The sequence below is a fragment of the Carassius auratus genome, chromosome 50, assembly GCF_003368295.1.
Source record: "Carassius auratus strain Wakin chromosome 50, ASM336829v1, whole genome shotgun sequence".
NCBI lineage: Eukaryota > Metazoa > Chordata > Actinopteri > Cypriniformes > Cyprinidae > Carassius > Carassius auratus.
Window position 1 is genome coordinate 5,751,231 of NC_039292.1, and position 24,632 is coordinate 5,775,862.

The window sequence follows — 24,632 nt, forward strand, 5'->3', positions numbered from 1 at the left end:
TAAGAGAATAGCAAATCTGATGTATAACATCAAGTCACACACGAGACAATCTAAGATTATATCTCTCACTGTAGCTCCCACTGAGAAAAATATCACCTGTGCAGTGTCATATTAAGTCCGGAAGAGGCAGAATTACAATGATGCAAATTTAAAGGGACAGTTCACCAAAAAAATCATCATGCACTCACCCTTATGTCTTTCCAAATCGGTATAGGACTTTCACATTTGGGCGAACTGTCCCTTTAAAACATGTAGTATAAACCTGTTTTTGGTTGAATTCCTGATGCTAAAGATTCACAGTTGGGCCCACTGTCAGACAGCGGTCATGGCAAAAGGACATATTATCAATCAGCGGAGAGCCAATGAAGTGGCCAGACATATGAAGTAGAGTGTGAGAGATACTGCTATCCCACATGCTCCACCACAATCCTTCGCATTTTCCTGTAAGAACAAATATACAACAACACAGTCATTAGTACATAGTATTTAGTCATTTAATTTAATTAGAATATATATATACACATGCATTATATATACATTTCTGGTCAAAATTATACATACACTTTGCAGTATCTGCAAAATGTTAAAATGCAAGTAATTTTTATTAAGTTCAAGACCTGAATAAGATATTTCACATAAAATACGTAACATAATATTTGAATTTATAAAAATACATTTTCTAACTTATCTAACTATTACTTTCTCTTGTGGACTATATGTAAACATCTTTTACGTGAAAAATCCTATTAAGGTCAGAACGAAATCTATATGTTCTGAGTTGATTGTGGTGGCTTACATGAGGATGGTATGCGTGACATGACTCTGGTCGTCTGCGAATCTTCTGAGATTTCATCCTGTTGCACTTAACCGTGGCGTTATGTTCAAAGGAGTTAAGAAAACCTCAGTTTGCCACAAAGTTTAACTAGAACCACATTTCAAAGACAAGAAACTCCTCATCATGGAAGGATATATTTGACCTCTCTGGGCGCGAGTGTAATGGGAGCGTACTGTCGGGAGCAGTCACAGTCGGCCTGGACCACCAGCATGACCAGGTTACTGTTAGGAACCTGCTGTAGGACAAACATCCTGAAACATGACAGAGAGAGAAACTGACAAATTGTCACTGTCACAAACCATCCAATCTGAGGACAATCTGACTGATGGACTTACTTCTGACAACGGCCACATTTAATGATGCTGTTGGTCTCTCTGATGGACGTGTCATACATGAAGCCAGGATACTCGGTGTTACAAGGCTGCATTAATTCCACTTTCTTCTGTCTGTGAGCTGGAGAAAACAAGATTTTCATTGTAACCAATAGATAATGACTTCAAAAAGACCACAGGTTTTAAATACAATACTGGGGAATATATACATTTAATAATCTCTGATGACTAATTAGCACTATGTATTGGATCTAACTATTTGAAATTTTTACTTTCCCATTTCTCGCATAAATCAGGATCTCCTAACCTTTCAGACTTGACTAATGCTGTTTCTAGAAAACCTATTTCCATGCTAAAGGCACTACAGATGACTATCTTTAGCCACAAATGACCATCTCAGGCTCTAGTTGGATCCTGGCTAAAGAACGGCACAAACTAGATGAAGGACATGTGCTCAAGTACACATGTGGATACTTACTTGCGTGAAACCCAGCTTTAGCTGAACAATGTCAATGAGAAACAATCACAGCAAATAATGAACAACAACGGAAATGGAGAATGAAGAAAGAAAACGAAGCGAGGCAGACACTACATATGATGACACATTAAATGACACACAAATATTATGGAGATTAATATGCTTGGTTGTTTGAGGATTTCTTAAGTTTGAAAGTGTCTGTTAACCAAAAGCACATCACACTGCAAGGCCTCTTTTTATTATATTGTGATCACTTTCGTTTTGTCGAGTCCAGTCTCGACGGTTTTACTATTACTGTTACATTCATAACTTACCATCCACTACATAGTCATTATGCCAAAGTCCGCAGATGTTGAACTCCAACAGAAACCTGTAAGTTTTGAAATGAGGATACATTTTTTACTGGCAAATCAAATTACATTTCAAATGAATAAAATATTTTATGTTCCCCCTGGTTTCACAACCTCAGACAGCACTTACATCACAAAATGTGAGAAGAACCATTTGATTATTGCCAGCAGACCGTAGAAAGGCTGTGAGATGAACAGAGGTAGATTTTCAACAGTGTCAGCATGATATAGATTGCATTATGCATTAAAAAGATAGGTTTCTCTCTAATAGATGCTACGGTGTACGTACACTGAGCAGTGGTCGAGCTCCACTAGCGTGATGATGGGCGTTCTTACACATGGCCTGGTAGTCATACAGCGTCACCCTGCAGAACAATATACAGTAGCATTACTTCATGTTCAAATTTTTCCAAGTATCACCAAACTTTAAAAAACTGTATCAGAGGAGTCCAGTTACCTTTTAAACAAGCCAGATTTTAGTAACTGGGCCATGACAGATCCATCTATTTCCCCGAAGAATTTACCAACCTGTGTGAAACAGCACAAGAGTCATGGAGAATAAAGCATAAAGTGAAGGATTACTCAGGTTTAGCTATATAGTATGACACACTATGAAATAATTTCTGAATCCCATGATGAATCAACACACACACACACCTGCGCACTCATAAACAGACAGATGTGCAAACAGATGTCTGAATCTGCCCTGTCTGCCTCACGGCAATCTGGGATTAGACTCCATAAGCATTAATCTCCTGGCTACTGCTCACATAGCTACAGTACATGTGTTGCGGTTACGGTATGAGACCATTGTCATCATAAAGAGATGGCTATGCGAAGAAATACACATCATTTACATTTTCATACATGATGAAGATAATGATCAAAACAATTGAAATAAAACATAGTTACCTAAAATGTCATAATTTGTATTAACAATGCACTTAACATTGTTTTTGAAGAAGAAAGATCTATCAGTATCTGTTCATCCAAAATGTCCCTGAGTTTGTTTCTCCATGGGAGTTTTTGTTTTTGGAGAAATTTAGAAATATATCACTTGTTCACCAGTGGATCCTCTGCAGTGAAAGTGAAAGTGAAAGTGAAAGTGAAGTGACATTCAGCCAAGTATGGTGACCCATACTCAGAATTTGTGCTCTGCATTTAACCCATCCGAAATGCACACACACAGAGCAGTGAACACACACACACACTGTGAGCACACACCCGGAGCAGTGGGCAGCCATTTATGCTGCGGCGCCCGGGGAGCAGTTGGGGGTTCGATGCCTTGCTCAAGGGCACCTAAGTCGTGGTATTGAAGGTGGAGAGAGAGCTGTTCATGCACTCCCCCCACCCACAATTCCGTCCGGCCCGAGACTAGAACTCACAACCCTTCAATTGGGAGTCCAACCCTCTAACCATTAGGCCACGACTTCCCCATAAATGTGTGCCGTCAGAATTAGAGTCCAAACAGCTGATCAAAACATAACAATAATCCACAAGTTTTGAAATACATAAAACTCTTGTGAGGCAAAAAAGCAGCATATTCGTAATAACCAAATACATCATTAAAACATTTTAACTCCAAGTTATTGCTTCTGGCTGAAATACTAAATAAAGTCCATAATCAATAATAACACTTCCCCTCGTGAAAAAGTGCATCCCCTGTTGTCTCTCACATTAAAATCCACCAACATATTTGTTTAGAAATGTTTTCCCTTTTAAACAGTGCTTGATCAATGCATATTCTTCTCCTGATTCAGACAAGATGACTTTTTTCACTGGAGAAACCAATATTATGGACAGAGGACTCATATTTCAGTTCAATGGTTTAAAGTTAAAAACCTGATGGATTTAAGAACGGGATACATGTGGATTATTTGTGGATTATTGTGATGTTTTTATCAGATGTTTGGATTCTCATTCTGACGGCACCTATTCACTGCAGAGGATCCACTGGTCTGTTCACATTAGCAAAATTTTCATAGTCCACTGTGTATTTGTCAATAGTGTAACAGTACAAAGCTCACACATAATGCACTTTTAAATCAAGCAGCTTTCTGTTGGTCAATGGAGCAAATATTGTCAATTTAAAGGATTTTTTTTTACACAAAATTCAACAGCTATGATAAAAAAGCAATAAATAAATAAATAAATAATGATTGTTTGCAAGCATCACATTCTCCTGTTTTCTGTATGCATTCTACTATCCTATAAATAAAAGTCCAAATGCTAAAATAAAATAAAAAATGTGGTGACCTTTCCAAGCAAATCCAATTTTACCAACTCCATTCCCATTCTCTCAATCATTGTCTTATGACTCCATCTATTTGCTCCAAGGACAAACTTGTGGTACATTATCAAGTCCTCACAGGAGAGTATCCGCTTATCTCGTCACCTGCCCTTCACCTCCCGGGGAAGGAAACGTGCAGCTAAAACCGTCACCTAACACAGGTCACCATCTTTCATTTTATGCTTCTCTTCTGTGACAAAATGCTGTTGGGGCCAATGTCATTGTGTGTTTAACGAAGTGTATGAGGTACTCACATCTCCTTTTTCCTTTGAGACCATTATGAAGCCATTATTGTCAACAAGATAACAGTTCACATCCTGTGAAAAACAGCTGGATTAGAATTGATCTTCCTTGTTGAACTGGATCAAAATATATTATAGTGAATCGGTTTGTGTAAATGAACTGATTCAGAACAATGATTCACAGATTACATAATGATAACACAAAAAAGAGTCAATTAGCTTCACTCACGATGCTCTCACAGCTGAGAGGACATATACCGTCCACATCACTGCACTGCAAAGAGGAAGAAGACAACCACAAAGGCTTCAGTAAATAGACAAGAACATTTGATCAAATGCATTGTGAGTAATCACTACAGTGGTGAAATTACTAAATAAAATGTATGGAGATTACATTACATCACTTTATTTGAATGGGGCCTAAAAAAAGAGTCTTTTACAACTCTGTTTCTAAAATTTGGTGCATGTTTATATTTGTGGGGGTTGTATGTACATAAAAAATTAAGTAATGGGACACCAAAGTGTATCATATTAGTTGAATGTGCCTTAGAAATAAAATTGCATTACTTACATCCGTGTTGTTTGGCTAACAGAAGGAAATACAGGAAGAAGATGAAGAAAATCAGGAAAAAGGAAAAGGTTAAATGTTAGTTGTTTGTGTGTGCTGCACTAGATTACAAAAACAACAAGAAAAGAGCCTTTGGGTGAAACAGGGTTGGTGATTGCGTGTTGTGTTAATATGAAGGAATTTTCTGTATATATTTTTCACAGGTGTCTGCGTATTCTGAACACATAGCATTGTGAATTGGTTTTGGGTTGAAGATAAAGTCTGTAATTTAACAGAAAATGTAAAAGAAATTCTTGCAGGACATTATCCTGTTTTACTTTTTCTTACAGGGACAGATTCACACCTGTATTCATTTATTATGTTAATATTTTAACCTGTATAATTTAGTATTTGTGAATTAATTATATATATTAAAATATTTAACGTATGTACAAGAAATAATACCAATAATACTAATATCTAATATGAATATTTTTGAGGTCAAACTCACTTGTTTGGCGATAGACATGAACACTCTCTCCAGCAGGACCAGGGATGCCTGCATTCCAATAGCTGCACAGGGAAGAAAAATAGAAAGAAATCAAATAAGAAAACCTTTAAGATCATTTTATATTCTTATTTTTAGTCAATTAAATATTTTTGTGCTGAGGATTACAAATATATATATATATATATATATATATTCCAGTCAATGCAATATTTTAGAGCATATCATAACAAGACGAATTAACATTTTGATAACAACTTATTAAACAATATTTTATGATTTTATTCATATATTTGTTTTAAGTTGTTTGTGATTACTTTAGATCTAAACATAACAAGACAAATAAATATTTTGTTAACAATAAATAATAATAATTATTATTATTATAAAGCTACAAGATTTTCAAGCTCTGGAAATCTCCATTTTAAAATTCCCTGATATTTCCAGGTTTTCCATGAGCAAGAGAACCCTGTATTAATGTTTTGCTTGAAAACATCTGTTGATGTTGTATATCACACGATTAATCCTCATAATCATAAGCTACAGCAAAGAGTCATAAAAAGAAAAAAAAGCTGAAGAAGCTACCATTTTCTAAGCTGATGTTTCATCTCCTCTTTCCCCTCCTCAGTCCATCCATCACTCTCTCTCTCTCTCTCTCTCTCTCTCTCTGGGCGAGCAGGGAGGCACAGACTGTTCTAATGTTAGTCCCACTTACTGATGTGAGCCGCGCTCATACACACTCTGGACTGTTCAAGCTGTGAACAACTGCTGGCTCCTCTTGTTTCTTTCATTTTCTATTGTTTCGCTCACTCTGTCTTGAGAGCTTGAGAGGAGTTATCATGAGGAACCATAGATGAGGACTACTGGAAGGTATGTTTCAGCTCTGATTTGCTTCTAGTGCAATCATATCTCACCGATTAGGTTAAATAAGCAATGGTCGTTGTTTGTGCTCATTCAATATTTAGGACTTCATTAGACAGAATAATTGCAGTATGGTTTTTAGTAATTTAGGGAAATTAATTTTTTTGATACATTTTCTTTAGGCTTTTTTAAATTCCTATTCAAGATCTATAGAATTAACCCATTTAACCAGATATAAAAATATGATGTTGTTGTTTTTTTATGCTTTGTTTTTACAGATTTAATAAAATTTTATGTATTAGGAGAAGTGCACATTCCAGCATGCTAAATTTGATCCTCTTTTCACTGATAAAGCGGATGTTGTTCTCAGCTCTGATTTATTATCTAATGGTGTGGACAGTTTAATCCTTGATATTTTAATGCAACAAATGTGACAGGAAGTTTTTTTTATATATATATTTTATACACACATGTATGGAGTCCCGCACATGACATGCAAAAAAAAAACAAATAAGTGCGCAAGATTTACTAATTCGTTCCCTCAATTTACTAAAACATGCACACGATTTCTATAGCGTTCCCTTGATATACTATTGCGTTCCCTCGATTTACTATTGCATTCCCTCGATTTACTATTGCATTCCCTCGATTTACTATTGCATTCCTTCGGTTTACTATTGCGTTCCCTCGGTTTACTATTGCGTTCCCTCGATTTACTATTGCGTTCCCTCGGTTTACTATTGCGTTCCCTCGATTTACGATTGCGTTCCCTCGATTTACTATTGCGTTCCCTCGGTTTACTATTGCGTTCCCTCGATTTACTATTGCGTTCCCTCGGTTTACTATTGCGTTCCCTCGATTTACTATTGCGTTCCCTCGATTTACTATTGCGTTCCCTCGGTTTACTATTGCGTTCCCTCGATTTACTATTGCGTTCCCTCGATTTACGATTGCGTTCCCTCGATTTACTATTGCGTTCCCTCGATTTACTATTGCGTTCCCTCGATTTACTATTGCGTTCCCTCGATTTACTATTGCGTTCCCTCGATTTGCTAAATCGTGCGCACAATTTAGCAAATCAAGGGAACGAATTAGTAAATCATGCGCACAATTTAAAAGTCGAGTGAACTAAATAGTAAATTGAGGGAATGCAATAGTAATCGTGTGCACGTTTTAGTACATTGAGGGAACGAATTAGTAAATCGTGCACACGATTTAGCCTTATATTTTTTCTTGCATGTCATGTGCGGGGCTCCGTATACATGTACATGCATAGCAAATTATCTTTTTAACCTAATAATTTAAATTAAATAAAATGTTCAAAAACAAATATGAGTATTGTGTGGAGCAGCTGAAAATATACTCTGTAAGTAACCTTACAATCCCTTTAGTTTTTTAAATGGCTTTTTTCTCTCACAACAAACAGCTGGCCTCTGGGCAGCTTTTATACAAAGTACTCTCTTTCACTCTTTCTTTGCCTTCTGAAGACTCAAATCCATTTCAGGTCTGCATTTTTTTTTAGACCTCATGATGTAATATGTTCAGCCTTCACAGGGCATTCATTAAATTTAATAATTAATTTTAATAATAGTCAACTTAATAGTAATGTCAAGCATAAATCTTCACCAGCAGAACATGCATGGATCTAAGGGGTCGTCGTTCTTCTAATAGTGTTTGCTTTGTTTGTTACCATTATCTCAGCAATTCCCGGTGAAATTAACCAATTTCCTGCTGGATTCATCATGACGGAGAAGGAAGCAATTCATTTGGCCTAGACCAGTGGATGCCCCTCTAAAGGTTTGCTCAGGAACTGTTACAACAGGGTTTGGTGGACAATGCAGACTCGTTTGAACATTATAAGTAAGATCCTCAACTTATTACGCCATCCTCAACCTTCTCAAATCTCACAGTTTCCTAACGCTCTCCATTTTTCTTGTAGTTTCCTCAGGTCTCTTGATGACTCTTCTGAGACCCTGTGGAGCATCTAGAAGCTGTCCATCAGGCTGTTCATGCAATGTCAACCACACAGACTGCAGTGACCTTAACCAACTGGCTTCCTTGGACTCTATCCTTGACCAGCTTCCTTTCGACACAAGCTACCTTAACCTCTCAAATAACAACTCCACCACTGTGGAACCTGGAAGTTTTTCAAATTTTAGTGGCCTGCTACATCTAGACCTCTCCAGAAACCTTCTCTCCAGCATCAACTCTGGTTGTTTTTCTAATCTGAGCAGACTGCTTCACCTAGACCTCTCCAGAAACCTTCTCTCCAGCGTTTTCGCTTCGAGTTTCTCCCACTTGAATAACCTGGAGGTCTTGGATCTCTCTGAAAACCTCCTTGTGAGGCTCCCCGTTAACTTGTTCTCTGACCTCGGCAGCCTAACAGAACTGGCTCTGAGAGACAACAAGCTTAAGGAACTGAATCCAGATCAGTTCAAAGGCCTGACTGAGCTTAGGCGTCTAGACCTTTCCTTGAACAGTCTCAGCTCCGTGCCTACACACCTACTGGATGGGCTCCAGAATCTAGTGTGGCTCTCGCTTATGGGCAACAGGCTGAGAACTCTGCAGCAGACTTCACTCGAGCCAGCAACAGCTCTACGACACCTTCTGCTCGAGGGAAACCCATGGAATTGCAATTGCAATGTAATTCCACTCAAGCATTGGCTGGAATGGATTATATATACAGGTGAGTTATTTATCACTGCTGGGAGTTTATATAGTCGATATAGAGAGATTACAGAGATTTAAAGTCACAAAGTAATGGAAGTATTGACAGATCTTATCCTCGTTTTGAGATGTAAATCTGAGTGAAATTAATTATTAAAAAAATGTATGGTGGGATGTGGTTCAATGCATCGGTTATTGATTGAAAGGAGGAGGGCATGAATGCGAGTTGCAGTTGATTGTGATAAAGGGACTTTAAAGTAACACACTAAATGATTGAAGAAATGTGTCTTACATCACAAGACAGAAGTGTGTCTTTTTCAAGCTCATTTAATCTATTTTTACATTTAGATTACCTTTGCCATCATTTACCGCTCACAAAAACACCAATAATTCAGTAACGCTGTCAACTGCAATCTTCAGCAAATCTCAAAATGAATACCCATTTCCATAGTGTAAATTATAATGCTGTGAAAAAAAAAAAAAAAAAATTATATATATATATATATATATATATATATATATATATATATATATACACATACACAAGTGTGTGTTTTTATATATAAATTAATAATAAAATAATAAATTATGAATTAATATTATAAAAGTGTATATTTATTCATTTATTTCTTTTTTTTTGACCAAAAATTATAAAAATTATTTACTGACCATTTTTCTGTTAATGGCGAAAACATGAAATTATAGGTTTATCGGTAGGCCTATCTGTCAGAAATTTCATATATTTAATAAAATCTTTTAATCTATATATGTAAACATACTCTACATACATATTTAACATATACCAATACTTTTTTAATTTATATTTTAATATTTTAAATTAATTATCAATTTCTTTGTCTCTTTATCATTCCATAGGTGGCAGTGTCGATTCTGCCAACTGCTCCTTTCCTGCTAATTTGCATGGTAAGGATCTTCGCATTATCCCTATGGAGATGTTCAGACACTGTTACCCCCTCTATCTCGAGAGCAGGAGCCCAACTGCTGCTGAAGGCCATCAGGTACCAGTCGGGTCGGCCGGAGACTGCATGCCCCAGCGCTACCGGTCTGTGAGCGTGCGTCGAGCGACTGCCACCGTGGTGGTAGCTGGGGTGGTGTGTGGCGTTGTGTGTGTGATGATGGTGGTAACAGCCACCTACGGATGCATCTACGCAATTCTGATGGCTCACGGACAGCAGCAGCTGACAGAGGGAAACAGCCAGCAGCAACAGCTGCTGATGGTGGCTAAGGAACCAGAGCAGGATGAAAAGGAGGATCTGATGCCAACAATCGGAAAGGGAGCACAAGCCACAGACTGTGTAGGGTGGATAGCATTTCCTCCAGAAGTGTGTGTTTAAAGCACATGAGGAACAACTGGAAGCTACAGTTTATCACTGATGTACATATATTTATAAATGTATGTTAGGGAGCAAGAGATGGAAAGCAAATGACCCAAAGTAGGTCAGGAGCAATTATAGCTCATACAAGCTGGTTCAAAAAGACTCGAAAAGACAAATATAATAAACTAGTAGCTGTTAAGCAGATTTTAGGAACATAAAAAGAAAAAATTGAATATGATTTCATGTAAACTTCTATATTTTCCTATGAATTCTCCTAACAAACCAACTCTATGTATGATTTCTTATAGTTGCAATCAATCAGTTACTTAGCATATTAAATAGTACACTTTTCTAAAATTGAGAAACAGAATAATATTTTGTATATGTATGTTCAATATTTAAGTGACGTATGTCTACATTAAAGGATGCACCAATATTCTGGTCGATATAAATACGTTGGTTATTATTTTCATGTTATTAAAATTCTATATTATTTGATCAATAAATGAAAAATAATAACAGGTAAAACCAAATATTTTACATGCAAAAAGACATTCTAATGCACAGAATGAAACATGGATGTTAATTTTTATATGTGCAAAAGATTATATTTAACAATGTTATTAAATATTAGCTTATTCAAACACAAAAGACTAACTCTGAGCATTAGATGGTGGCAAAGGTATTATAAATGTAAAAATAGGGGAAATGAGCATAAAGAATTAAATATTTAATATCAGCCCAAAAAATTCTAATATGGTCTCCAATTTTGGACACCACTCCATTTTGTATAATTAGTAATGTGCTGAATGATCACAAAATGTTATGTTGAATGTAAAATCAGATTTCAGCTGACAATGGCAGACAGATATCTTACCTCCAGCAACAGCTGTTCTCTTCCCTTCAGTAACCGTCACAGATGTTACCGCCACAAAAGTGTTCTTGCCTGTTGGACAGAGGTCAGAGCGTACAGAAGTCGATAGAACACATGGAAACTGTAGCACTGCAACAAATCCATTTAACGATTGATTATTTTAAGCACCTTTGTTTATATCATCATGCGGGACATAGAAGAAGAATTGACCAGGTTTGTTCTCAGCTGCCATGCGATACCAAATGGGAAAGTGGTCCACCGTGAAAAGGTTCTCTTTGTCCACAGGGGTCAAGAACTTCCTGTGAGGTGAAAGTATTAAGAAATTTAGAGAAAGACCGGAATCTCAAAGTTTTTTTTGTTTGAATAACATATTTTAAATGAGAAATTAAATCCCACAATGGTATCAAATGACTTCTCTTTATCTCAAAACACTTTATTTTAGGTGGTACAAATGAGAATACATGAGAATTAAAAAATCACTCACTTTCCAACACGTTTCTCACTTCCTGCATATCTGATCACACGCATGAGCCCAGAGCGCGTTCCCAGGAAAGCCGACTCCATGCCTTCATCTACGCTATACAGAGATAAAAGAAAAGAAAGAAAGATTATAAACCATGACTCCATGATTTTTTTCCCCAAAATGTTCTTTAAAATAAAAAAGGGGCACACAAAAACACAACATACAGAGATTAATGAAAGCCTCTTACCCTGGGGCGGTTAGCGTTAGCGCTGTCCAGTAGGCCTCCAGTGGCGCTGTTACCACTGCATCGAAAAGAACTTGCTGAAGAAGTATCTCGTCACCTGATGCAAAAATAAAACCTTTGCTTTAAGAAACGTGTATGGTTATTGTTACTGAACATGATTAAATGTGTTAAACAGAGTTGAAAGGACACTCTTATTGTTAGTTCAGTAAATTAGCCACAGTATAATCACAGTATCAGGGGATGAGCATAACTTCCTGTTTAAAGGTTTTTTCTTCTGCATCGAAAATACTACAGAAAATGTGAAATAGACAGACTTACACTCCAAGTCCGGCTCTTTCCCAGTCAGGTATCGGACCACAGCCTTTAGCTGAGTAAGCTTACGGTGGTGTGGGTCAATATCTGTCTCACAATACGTCCTGAGGGGGTAAACCAAAGACCATAGTTCAACTTATCAAGATGTAGAACTAAGTTTGACAGTTTTTAAGGGAGCTGTTGTCCTGACGGTGTTCAGAAGAAAGTGTCAGCCTTTTAGATTTTGATATGCTCATCTCAAATCAAGAGTACTCACCATTCATCAGCTATAGAGAGGTCTGGCTGCTGAAGGTCATGAAGACCTAAAGAAAGGAGAAAACGAGGAGTAGCTCATTTCTTTAATAATAATAGAATCTTTTCACTGTGTGTGTTGATAATTTCTTAATAACTGTTCCTTCAACTTCAGGGACTTTTATTTCCCAGGGGTTGAGGTTTATTAAAAAAAATTATTCTTGGTATATGAAAGAAACTTTTTTAAATCTGTAAAAGCATTCATTTTGGCTACTTTTCAGATGTCTATTATGAATCAATTTTATTGTTTTACACTTGACGCAGACCCAGACATTTGGTCTTAAACAGAAAAAAAATCCATCATAAAAATATGAATGACTGAATTTGTGATCTATGGTTATGTGAATAAAAGTATTAATTTCCTTTTATTTTAAATCATCTTGTACTCAGACTTTTGAAGGGTACTGGATCATTTTCACCACTTATGTGACATGAGCTATTAATCATACAGTAAACTCACCCTCCTCCACAGAAACATTCCCAAAGAACATGTACTGTCCATGACCTTTTGTAAGCACCATCCCAAAGCTGAAGCACATTATAAATATGCATTAAAGACATCATATGAAGGTCAACTGAAGGTATTGAGGGGTGAAACACTTCATAAAAATGTGTTTTTTCATTAATTTCAACATGTTAGTATGAAGGGAATATTTTTGAGAAATGAGAATGTGAGAAGCATATCAAACCTAAATGGAGTTTCGTTGATGGTTGTGTAGAAATATTCATTTTTTAGGAACAAAGGCCTTTTCTGGGGATTAAAACAAAATATACAGTCACAAAGACAGATTAAAAAAGGATGAATGTCACAAAACCTATCAAGAACATGTCCAGGTCACATTTTACTAAAGAAAAAAAAAACATAATGATGAAAGTGTGGTGTGTTCAATTAGGCAGAAATGAAACATTTTAGTAATTCTGCATGTGTTGAGAAAATGAGGGGAAATGTGTTTAAATGGACACATTCTTGTCGGGACTTGTTCAATTCACCCAAATAGAGTAGTTCAAGTAATTTAACGTTATAAAATAAAAGATGGCTGATGTAAACACACTCACCCCTTTATCCACAGCTGCTCTCACATCTAAACTCAGAGTGCCAGTCTGTCCCTTCACCATGGCTGTTCTCAGCTGCACAGACAGGGGAGGACATCATTATGATTTTTCTGAGCCGTAAAACAGTGCGGATGCTTACAGGAATGTGGACAACTCACACTGTCCTCAGTGTCCTCCCACTCAGCTTCTGACAGATCCACACTGTTGTAGTTGGGCTTGGGCTTCAACTTCTTCCCATCACTGTACTGTTACAAAAATCGAGAAGAACCAGAAATAGGGATGGCAAATCAGAATCAGTCCATTCTACTTCAACTCTATCTAGAGAAGCAGATGCTCGAGTGACTGAGACAGTGAAAATTCAGATGTACTCACCAGTGGTCTTAAATCAGGATGTGCCAGGATGTATCCATTGTTTGTGATGAGGAACGCATAACCATGTGCTCCAAGCTAAAAGATTAAACCATTAGCATTCCTCATTTCAATATTTTTGTTGACATTTCCATAGTATTTGTAGCTATGTTCATTCAAATGTCTTGAAATATGTTTGTATTTAAATTTTTATTTTATTATAAATAATTTTTATTATAAATACATAAATAAAACATAATCAGGAATAATAAGAGTTACAAAATTTGCAATGTAAATGTATTTAATTGTCATGAAAATAATGCAAACTTAAAAAAAATACATTTATTATAAAATTCTAAAATATTTTATTGGCACACACACACACACACACACACACACGCGCGCACACAATATATATATATACCATGATATATATATATATATTGCCATGAACTCCATATTTATATTAATACAAAGTTTGTCTCTGATATAAAGAAATTATGAAAAATGATAAATATATACCTTATATCGCGGGGCCAGTTTCATGACCTCCAGCAGGGGGACGTCAGTTCCCACCACTCCTAGCAGAATGCCATGAGAAAGTGTTTCTTTCTTCTTACTGAACACTGGCATGGCCACTGACGTCATGAGCAGAAGACTGTGAGCTTTGCTTTTGAACAGCTACGGGAGAGATTTGAGGACTGTTACATCTTATACTTTGATGGCTAAACATTCAGACTGCCGGAGCACACAGTTAAAATCAACATGAAATGAAAATGATCCCTATTTACTTTCAAAATGCATGTCCCTGGTCTCATCATGCCCACTTTTCATGATAAAAACAATTCCAGATGATTAAAATCAACTTGTCTTCAACTTTTTTTTTTCAGAATTCAATCAGAAATACATCAAATTATGGCAGAAAATTGGTTGAAACTACATTTCATGTTGATTTTATTAGTGAAAGCTCTAGGTCATCACATCATGTGCAGCACAAATGAGATTAATGATGACAAACAGTAGGGGGAGCCCTAGACCAAGCAGTCCTCATATGCTGACCAGGATAACAACTACATTATACTCTGAGCACAGGCTAAATATATAAAGTCTTCTATCTGTGCACGCTACAGTACAGTGGTGTGTTTTACTGTTTCTAAGAGTTACCTCCTTAGTGTTAGGAAGCTGTGTGATAGAGAAGAACACGGCGATGAATGGAAAAACAACCACATTAGTACAGAAACAGTAATGTACGAGTAAACAGCACAACAAAATCACATCAAAATACACTAAAATGAGACAAGCGCAGCTGAAAATGAGTGGTGGGAATGTATGAAATGTGGAATCTGTATTTCAGTTGTTCTGAAAAGTCACACACTCACCACACTGTCCATATACGCCTCGGTCCAGATTATGTCATGGTCGTGGTTGATGACCATCGGTCGACTCAGAACATGAAGATACTCCATGACATTCTCCTGTACGTCAGCCAGTGTAGAGATGTGAGTATAATAACCTGTGAATATCAAATACGAGTATAAGATTTCAGCATTTTTACCTGTTATTGTTATAAACAGAAAAGCTCAATAAACTGGAGCTCTCAAGCTTCCAAAAAGGCACAACAGCACAATAAAAGTATCATATGAGTGGTCTATATGACTTTATTTACTATATTCCAAGTCATGAGACACAGACTACAATTTTACCATTACGGTAATACCAAGCCATTACGGTACTCACTGAAAATCTTCACCTTAGAGAATGAATCAGGAATTAAAACGGGTTTAGAAGCACATGATGGAGAGTAAATGATTCAGTGTTTATTACTGTCTGAATACATACCCTTATTGTTGCAGGCAATCCATTTGACGTTTTCTGAGAAGGTCATATCTCTGCCAATGAGGTAAGTGAAAACCCGTACCTGAAACCATTACATTTCTGTTACTGTACTTTGACCATTGCTCCAGAGGAAATATATCAACACATTTACGTTCAATCTTAAAATCTGTTATTAAGTAAAAAAAGGGGCAACGGACAAGACATTTTTCCAGAAGGTTCTCCAGCAATTTATCAGAGCAGTATGCAGATTTTATTGTACGTCATATGTTACACCCTCCGTTCCCTGTAGAGCGAGCAGATTGTGTGTTACCTTCTTGTCAGGCCAGTTGAACTCCTCAAACACTGATTGGAAATCTTCCATGGCTCCGTCTGTGATCAGCATAATTGCTTGGTTACACAGGCTGCCCTGACCATTTGCTCTGGCCTAGGAGACAGGAAGAGAAACACGGATGACCTGCAGGGGCCTGGCACCGAATGTATAGTTTTGTACATTTGTGTGAATGATACTGACGTCTGCGAGGATACGGAACGACTCCTTCATGGCTTTTTTGACTTTAGCCTCTCCCTTCACATGGAGATCTTCAACAAGCAGCTTGAAATGCTGAAAGGGGAGACGGAGGATTTTATGATCTGAGCAGTGACGATACATGGGTTCAGACTTAGAGACATCATTCTCAAGCAATGCTTTTTTTTAAGTGCAATTACACGCTGAACATAACTGGGACTGAGTATTTCTTAGAGGATCTGTGTCAGCACAGTGAGCAGATGCTGAGTGACTTAGACCTGTCTTATCATCACAAGCTCTGCTGACCTATCACCCTGTATTAAGCACCAGTCTGTGAGTGCACAGACCTGTCCAAGTGTCCTATATGTTTTACGTCATCCTTATTTTGTTGTAGACATTTAGAGACGTACAATAGTAGCTGTATTATTTGTATTATGTACAAGTTGTATTATAAAACAAACAATGTGGGCAGAAATGATTGATATTTAATGATTATGTAAAAAAAAAAAAATAATAATTCTCAGCAGACATTGATATATGTGATTGATTTGATTAATTAATAATCTTATCATGTAAATTACAAAATCGGAATCATTTCACGACATTATAAATAATGTGTATATGTGGCCTACTCCTATTACATGTATAAAACTGTCTGGAATTTGAACAGACAAAACAGTATTCTGAGAGTGATCTGAAAGATGAAACGTGCTGCTTTATCATTTCACTATCTGATGGCTCTATAATTCTGTATCTGACTGTAATTCCAGAGATTAGAGTACGTCCCTACTTGCTCTCTGATATACAACAAGCAAAAAAGCTGCACATTAGATCAAATCACCCAGCCGCTAGTCTATCACATGACTAAAAGCAACAGCAGAATGTGGATGGGCCTAATATCCCTGCCTAGTCTCACAGCTACAGTCTAGCAAACAAAATTATGGGGTTTTTAGATGATCTTTATTGTATTTTAAATTTGTTATTATGTTTTTGTTTTTATTTTATAATTTTATATATATATATATATATATATATATATATATATATATATATATATATATATATATATATATATAAATTATAATTTATAATTTATAATTTATAATTCATATATATATTTATAAAAAAAATAATAATACATACATATATATATATATATATATATATATATATATATATATATATATATATATATATATATATATATATATTTATTTATTTATTTATTTATTTATTTATTTTTTAATTCTATTGTTATTTAAAACCAGCCCTACTTTGCAACATTGGCTCAAGAGGTGTTTGATTTTTTAATTATTTATTTATTTATTGATGCTTTTTTTAATTCTGTTTGTAAATTTGTTATAACATTTTATTTTTGTTATATTTTCTCATGTAAATTTTTTTTTCCTTTATATTGTTTGCTTGTTTTAATGGGGTGAGTTTGGGACTACCTGTTTATCCATCCAAAGGCAGATGGAAGAAGTGTTCAGAATTTTTACAAATATATTTTGTGAAAAAAAAACACACACTAAACCTATATGATAAATTCAATAAATAAATAAATGCAATTTAAAAAATCAATTCACATGGAATAAAAACGTTAAACAATTTAAAATTAATTTAAAATAAAAAAAAGAAATACCAAAAGAAAACCCACGCAGCCATATGCACTCACGTACGAGCCATATGTGAGTGCATATGAGGGTATGGTATAGAGCCGGTATCCTGCAGTGCTGATTGGAGTCATTGGCTTAGTTTCTCAGGCTCAAGTGAAGTGGATAATCGACTTACCTCGCGGTTGTCCAAGTCGGCCTGTACCAACGTTCCCTTAAAACAGGGCTCCACGTAGCGGACATAATCAGTGTACTAAGGAAAGGACGTGCAAAAACATATTTTACCATGCTGAACAAAGAATAAAGTGATGCTAAATGGAAAACAACGTGTGCTCTTACTGCAATAACATTGACAAAGTCATTTTCCCCGAGCGTGTCCAGGATAGTGTTGATGGTGTGTTTGGCAATGGTCATTTTCAGACCCTTCATACTGCCGCTGACATCAACTACAATCACGATGTCCTTAGGAGAGGTGGCAGCCTGGATATACCTGTGACAGAGAGAGAGAGAGGATTTTCTTAGAAGAAGCCCCAGGACACTTCCAGATCAGGGTATGGAGGGCAATGCTAAATATCTGGGGTCTGCATTATATCAAACATTCACAATATATTTGTGATCCTTTTCCTCTCAAAATTGTAGAATGCAATTAATGCAATGCAATTTTAAAGTGTTTTTCTCTTTCACTCTTACAATTAATATTGCATGAGAGTTTTAAGATACAGAAGTGTTTTATAAATTATAATAAAACATGAAAAACATGTTTGATTTTGAATCAGTTCCGTGAATCAGTTCAAAGTTTCCATTTCACTGATTCAAACCTAAATCATTGGCGAGAGAATGTAAATGATCACAAAGAAAAATTCATAGAGACTTGTATGGCACTTCACACAATATAAATTGGTAAATACTGCTGTTGAATAATATTTTGGTATAAAATATATAATCATTACGGTAATAAATTATAAAACAAAAATAATTAATAAATAACTAATTAAATTAATTCATAAATAACTAATTAAATTAATTAATAAATTAAATATTAAATATAATTTTAATCTTATGTTCATTTAGTGAAAGAAAAAACGATTTCTTATTAGTTTTAATTATTTGTAACAATTTTTTTTAATACAATGTTTGTTTAAAACATTTTATGTTTAACTAAAACAGGATATCCAGTAAATTTTTTGGTTTGACATTAAACTTGGTAAAATGGCTTAGTGGAAATCATGTTTTGTTTTGTTTTTTTATCCCCGTTTTAAGCCATTTAAGCGCAAACATAAATATCCATTTGTTTGGTATATTAAAATATGGCAAAAAGGCTGAAACAATATGGCTTCTTTTTCTCAGACCTATTTATGGCTAGATGGTCTACAAAGTAAAAAAACATGACACCAGTGATGTAAACCTAATGCTGTCTTTTTTCAATATGACAGTGTTTTCATTCTGATTCACTGCAATCACTTGCTTCTGTATAAACAGTCACATATGGAGACTATGTCAGACCTACTAACCTGGCCATTGAGCTGCTAACCACTTAAGAATGAGATTAAAGTCTTTCGGTGGGATCAGGGCCTAACTGGCTGTGCTACCATAGCCACAAGCAGACATTTGGGTGGCATCCACACAGATAATCCTACATTGCACACTGGGTCAGGAAAAGACCTTGCTGAATCCAAGTCAACTGGCATAAATTTTATTTCATATGAATGAATCAACGTACCTAACTACATTGCCAAGCACATAGACAGGCAGGATAACACATGCTATTTAGGTTTTAGGTCAAATACTTGATTTTGTCTCACCAGTTTCTGTTTCTGCAGTCAAAAGAAACTACGCCGTTAGAATCAGGGGTCCATTTAATTCCTGCAAAGTACAAAGTCAAGCAAAAATAAACATCTACATTTACACCAAGAATGCAGATTTAAGACTGTACAGTCCAGTTTTCGTCTGTCAAATTGCATGACTGAGCAATGTTCATAAAACAGAATTGAACAAACCTGGATAGAGTCTGAAGAAGCCAGCTGAGCTGCCAAAATATTGCCAAGTGAGCGTGGGATCCTTCTGGAAGTTATTGATGAAGATATCATTCAATGCTTCTGACATGTACACTCCATTAAGAATGTCTGGATCTGCAAATAAAGACGCTTGATATTATTTTTTACATTTTAAATGTTGCGTTTGCACAAAATGGGGATTGAAAGTGTGTTTTTGAAAGTTCACGGCGTGCATTTTTTTATTTCATTTTTCATTAAGCACTCAAATCAGAAGTAATCATCATCAAGATAAGTTTTATAATATATACTGACTAATAAAGACTGGCATTTTAGTTGTTGAGTCTACAGTTTATCTGATTTAATCAAGAATCAAAATAAAACAGTGTATTTTTGCATTGATTAAACATACTGTTTAAATCGGAATCCAAGCCCATGGTGATCTGCTGATTATTGCTATCATACCTTTGTTGTAGACATTGGTTGGAACTTGAATGTCGCTCATTAAAGTATTCACTGAAAGCTTGTTGAAATGTTCATTCTCCTCCAATGGAAATTCGCCTCCGAGTTCAATGAAATTGCCCTCTTCGTCCATAGTATTCACCAATAATGCATTAAAGTAGTCAAACTGACAGAAAAATATAGTATAAAAAAGCCCATGCAATTAAATCGTTCAATTTATTAGAATTTGATACATGACATTTATTGCATAATTTAAACCAAAAGTTTTAGATACCAAATTTGTTACCTGTAAAGATGCATTATACTCATGATACAGGTCAGCATCCTCAGCTGTGTCAGCGAGCCTCTGAGGACAAAGAGAACAGCATGATTTTGATTCATTTTATAAGTTAAAACCAAAGCTCGTCCTCATAAAATAACACCAGTAACTGTAACCAGTCTAAAAATTAAGCACTGATCTAGACAATATAAAAAGGAGCTCTTTACACTAACCTTCACAGACTTCATCTTGCTGCCAAGCATTCTTTCGATTTCATCTGCAAAGTCCAGCACTAATCGTGCTCCATCCACATCCTCTATTCTGATGATGGGCTCAACATCTTTGAGTTTCTGGACAAACAGAGAGAACTGTTTTGGCATTTTGCGTGTCTGGAACTATTTTATTAGGAATATGTGTAAACAGTTTTCCTGAGTGAATATCCAAAAAATAAAGTCATCATAACTAAAAATGACTAGGAAAAAAATGGACATTTTCATTGATATTTACCTTTTGTAATAGCGCAGCTCCTGAATATTTTGATGCAATTGCATTGATTTGCTCGGAAAGGGTGATGGCCCATTTTTGAACCCTAGAATGACCAAAAAATAATAAAAAAGCCAATCAGCACCAACTGTGTAACTTGTATCAAAAGTTAATGAAATTAGTGTACACAACCAAGACTTTATCTGAATGTTTAAAATTACCCTGATGAACTTAATAGTAAATTATAAATAATAAATTATTTTGACATTTACTTTGAATAAACCCCCGTCCCTGTCCCCTAAATGCAGATAGTTGTCTTAGTTTGCAGATGGCCCATAATCACTTCATAGGATTCCATGTAATCTATTGACCTCTGACCCCTGACAAAGGAAAGCCAATCCAAACACGATCATAAAAAGTATATATGTCACTGCAAATGATATAAAGACCACAAATATACTGTATATAATGAAACATCCCTGGCATCCATGATGAGCAATACACAAAATAACAAATGAAGCATTGTGGTTAGTCATATAAAGAGCCCTTTCAGCACTTTGTCATAAAAAGAGGGGAGCTGTTGGTCAGTCTGTCCTAATGCTGAACTGAGTCTGTCATTAGTCTTATGTTGAAGCATCTCTGTTTACCTGAAAGTGTCTGGGATCATCAGGGAGGCTAAGGGATTATGATAAAAGTTTGGCAGTGTTGAGGACGTTGATACTATTACAGCAAGAGAAATCCTTGGGAAGTCAAGAACAAGTCAACAGACAAGCAAGCAGAAAAATATTTTTTCCTGTGCAGGTAAAATTAAAGAATAAATATATAATGTATTACAGTGCTGTATATTATACATACACTACCGTTTCAAAGATTTGGGGTCAGTATTATCTTTTTTTTTTAAGAATTGAATACTTTATTTAGCAAGGACACATTAAATTAATCAAAAATGACAATAAAAATATTTATAGTGTTTTAAATGATTTCTGTTTTAAATGCTATTCTTTTGAATTTTCTGTTTACCAAAGAGCCCTGAAAAACGTATTGCAGTGTCCTTCAAAAAAATGAATTAATAAGAAATGTTTCTTGAGCAGAAAATCAGTATTTTCGAAAGATCATGTGACACTGAGGACTGCAGAAAATCTATTGAAATAGAAAACAATTATAATAATATTTCACAATAGTACCGTTTTTATTGTGTTTCTAACCAAATGCAGCCTTGGTGAGTTTTGGTGCTGCAAGAGAACAATATGTCCTTGAATTGTTGTAGTTATATAAATCTAAAAATCTAAAAATAAATATAGGGATTAAGGCCAAGATAAAACTGTTTTTAGCAATAAATCCCTAAAACACAGATGTGCCCGCATAGCTATGAAATATGCTTGGTCTTACATGCTGAGCAGAGTCTAGTAGTACCATAAAAGTCAAGTTATGATGCATGAGAATAATGTTAGCTGGACTCTTGGCAAGGCTCAAAGTCTGTGATATTCCTGTGTGCACAGGACCCGGCCTGTATGGCCATCTGTGAACTAGCTTGTGTCTCTGGCTGGTATCCAGAAGGCATTATTAATGGTATAAGTGTATCTGCTCGAACATTAACCTACTAGTTGACAATGTCTGGAAAAATACCCAAAGAAGTTTGAGGCACAAATCTGACATGGTTTTAGTTGGTTTGTTTTTCTAGGGCCATTCAGAATTGTGACAACATTGAAGGAATACCCCCCCCCCCCCCAAATAATATTCAGTCAGCATTTATTAATGTTGTTTCAAACGTGTGCCTATCATCTTCTGTGGAACATAAAAGAAGATATTTTGAGAAATGTCTTTGGAGTGTTTTGTCCCTTCAATGGAGGTCAGTGGTCACCATTGCAATGGTTTGGTTACCAACATTCTTCAAAATATCTTCTTGTGTGTTCCAGTCTGTTTTGAAACAACATTTAGGTGAGTAAATGATTACAGAATTAAAATTTTTGGGTGAACTACCCCTTTTGAAAAGCATTTTATTTTATAAAATATGCAAAAATCATAATTTATTCAAGTATTTTTTATATGGATTATGTTTACATAATAATTATATAAATATTATTTTTCTGTATTAGTCATTTATGAGAGAATTATCACCAAATTATCTTTCCGTTTCCACCTTAAAATATTTTCACTGCTGCCGAGAAGTGTCTGCCATCTGCTATTGCACTGAATGACTTCCAAGCCTCGTGAGAACTGAATTTTACACCTCAACAAACTCAGGGAATCAGGGAATTACTAAAAATGTTCACACAACTCTCAGAGCAATTTCTCATCCTGTCTTATTTGAAATTCTAATGTCCACGTAATGAAGACCCACAGAGCAAAGTAGATTCTAAGATAGTCCGTCTGGTCTAGCATCTAACAAACCATTGGCTGAATAAAACAGAACAGTAACACAGGGAAAAAACATCAACAGTAACTTTCATCCAAAAGCACATCAAACAAAGGCAGTTTTTGACTTGATATCTATGGTGTTGAAGAGAATATCAAACCAGTGAAACCTGAAAACGAAGGTGCTAAACAACTGAAATGAAGGTAACTCTTACGTTTCAGGTGGAATCTTCATTTGAGCATGTGTAAAGATAGAGAGACAGCCTGTGTAGACCATCAAGAATGTGACCCAAGAAGATCGTCCCATGTGACACATCTTGCTGACTTCGGTTCTCAACGGCCACATCTGTATGGTGAAATCATGAGAAGAAGGTCCTGAGAATCCACTACTCCAGCAGGACGAATGAAACCCAAAGTCCATTCCACTCACTTCCATACATTTTGGCCTAAATGGTTTCAAATGTATCTTATGACCCTTCTGAGCTCCTCATCAACTGAACTGGCACATGCGAAAGTTCTTGGAGGGCTTGGTGATCCACGTCAGGGTACTCCTAATCATGCTGCTCAGATCTTCCAGAAACTTCTCAAACTCTCACTGAGCTGCATGTAGTAATCAACGCTTCTCATATTCAGGATGATACCGATAATCCAAGTAATCCACTTAATGTTGTCATTAGGTCCTTCTTTCTTTGTGTTGAACTCAGGTAAACACAATATCAGTATTTAAACATGCCCTCCATCACATCATCTGCAAAACAACACACCTGAAAGATGTTCTCCAAAGCTCCATGGTTCTTCACACAAAAATATACAAGTTATAATATAGAAATCAAGCAAATCTGTTGTCTCTAAATCTGTAAAGCAAGCACACTGCCACAGCTGAGATTCACTTCCAGTGCATCCAATCCTCCATCACCCAATTTACAGTGTAATCCACTTGGATTACAATCTCTCCACACAGTGGGTTCATAAGCGTGGGGAGGGGACATGGAAAGAGGAGAAAAGGGTGGGCACACTGGAGAGACACAGCGGATTGGCCGAGTAAGAGTTTTGTTGTCACTAAGAGGATTAATAGTGATTTCGGGAGGTTGGCCCA

General features: G+C 35.9%; 2 protein-coding genes across 2 annotated transcripts; one reads left to right on the top strand and one right to left on the bottom strand.

The window, feature by feature from the left end:
• Positions 1-111: 111 nt before the first annotated feature.
• On the bottom strand, positions 112-24,503 carry cacna2d4b (calcium channel, voltage-dependent, alpha 2/delta subunit 4b). Its single transcript, XM_026238785.1, has 39 exons — positions 23,752-24,503; positions 21,206-21,287; positions 20,932-21,048; positions 20,726-20,785; positions 20,443-20,605; positions 19,984-20,115; positions 19,789-19,849; positions 18,326-18,476; positions 18,165-18,239; positions 16,380-16,469; positions 16,179-16,292; positions 15,872-15,950; positions 15,412-15,545; positions 15,197-15,214; positions 14,555-14,713; positions 14,057-14,131; positions 13,843-13,929; positions 13,688-13,759; positions 13,321-13,382; positions 13,092-13,159; positions 12,597-12,642; positions 12,347-12,444; positions 12,032-12,125; positions 11,806-11,898; positions 11,490-11,620; positions 11,325-11,393; positions 5,586-5,647; positions 5,099-5,113; positions 4,757-4,801; positions 4,540-4,602; positions 2,453-2,523; positions 2,285-2,360; positions 2,126-2,178; positions 1,960-2,015; positions 1,646-1,666; positions 1,171-1,288; positions 971-1,086; positions 797-879; positions 112-441 (listed from the first exon to the last, which is right to left on the bottom strand). The coding sequence occupies exons 1-39, from the start codon at positions 23,970-23,972 to the stop codon at positions 349-351; spliced, it is 3,423 nt and encodes a 1,140-aa protein (XP_026094570.1). The 5' UTR covers positions 23,973-24,503; the 3' UTR covers positions 112-348.
• LOC113066766 (leucine-rich repeat and transmembrane domain-containing protein 2-like) lies at positions 8,110-10,871 on the top strand. The gene is made up of 3 exons (XM_026238784.1): positions 8,110-8,303; positions 8,383-9,129; positions 9,987-10,871. Exons 1-3 carry the CDS (start codon positions 8,279-8,281, stop codon positions 10,463-10,465), a joined length of 1,251 nt encoding a protein of 416 aa, XP_026094569.1. The 5' UTR covers positions 8,110-8,278; the 3' UTR covers positions 10,466-10,871.
• Positions 24,504-24,632: the final 129 nt, after the last annotated feature.

Coding starts and splice junctions, on each gene's coding strand:
- LOC113066766 (XM_026238784.1), top strand. CDS start 8,279: ATGCAGACTCGTTTGAACATTATAA. Junction 8,304..8,382: donor GACTCGTTTGAACATTATAA/GTAAGATCCTCA, acceptor TTTTTCTTGTAG/TTTCCTCAGGTCTCTTGATG. Junction 9,130..9,986: donor GGAATGGATTATATATACAG/GTGAGTTATTTA, acceptor ATCATTCCATAG/GTGGCAGTGTCGATTCTGCC.
- cacna2d4b (XM_026238785.1), bottom strand. CDS start 23,972: ATGGAAGTGAGTGGAATGGACTTTGGGTTTCATTCGTCCTGCTGGAGT. Junction 13,760..13,842: donor GGGAGGACACTGAGGACAGT/GTGAGTTGTCCA, acceptor CTGTCTGTGCAG/CTGAGAACAGCCATGGTGAA. Junction 1,087..1,170: donor AAATGTGGCCGTTGTCAGAA/GTAAGTCCATCA, acceptor GTCATGTTTCAG/GATGTTTGTCCTACAGCAGG.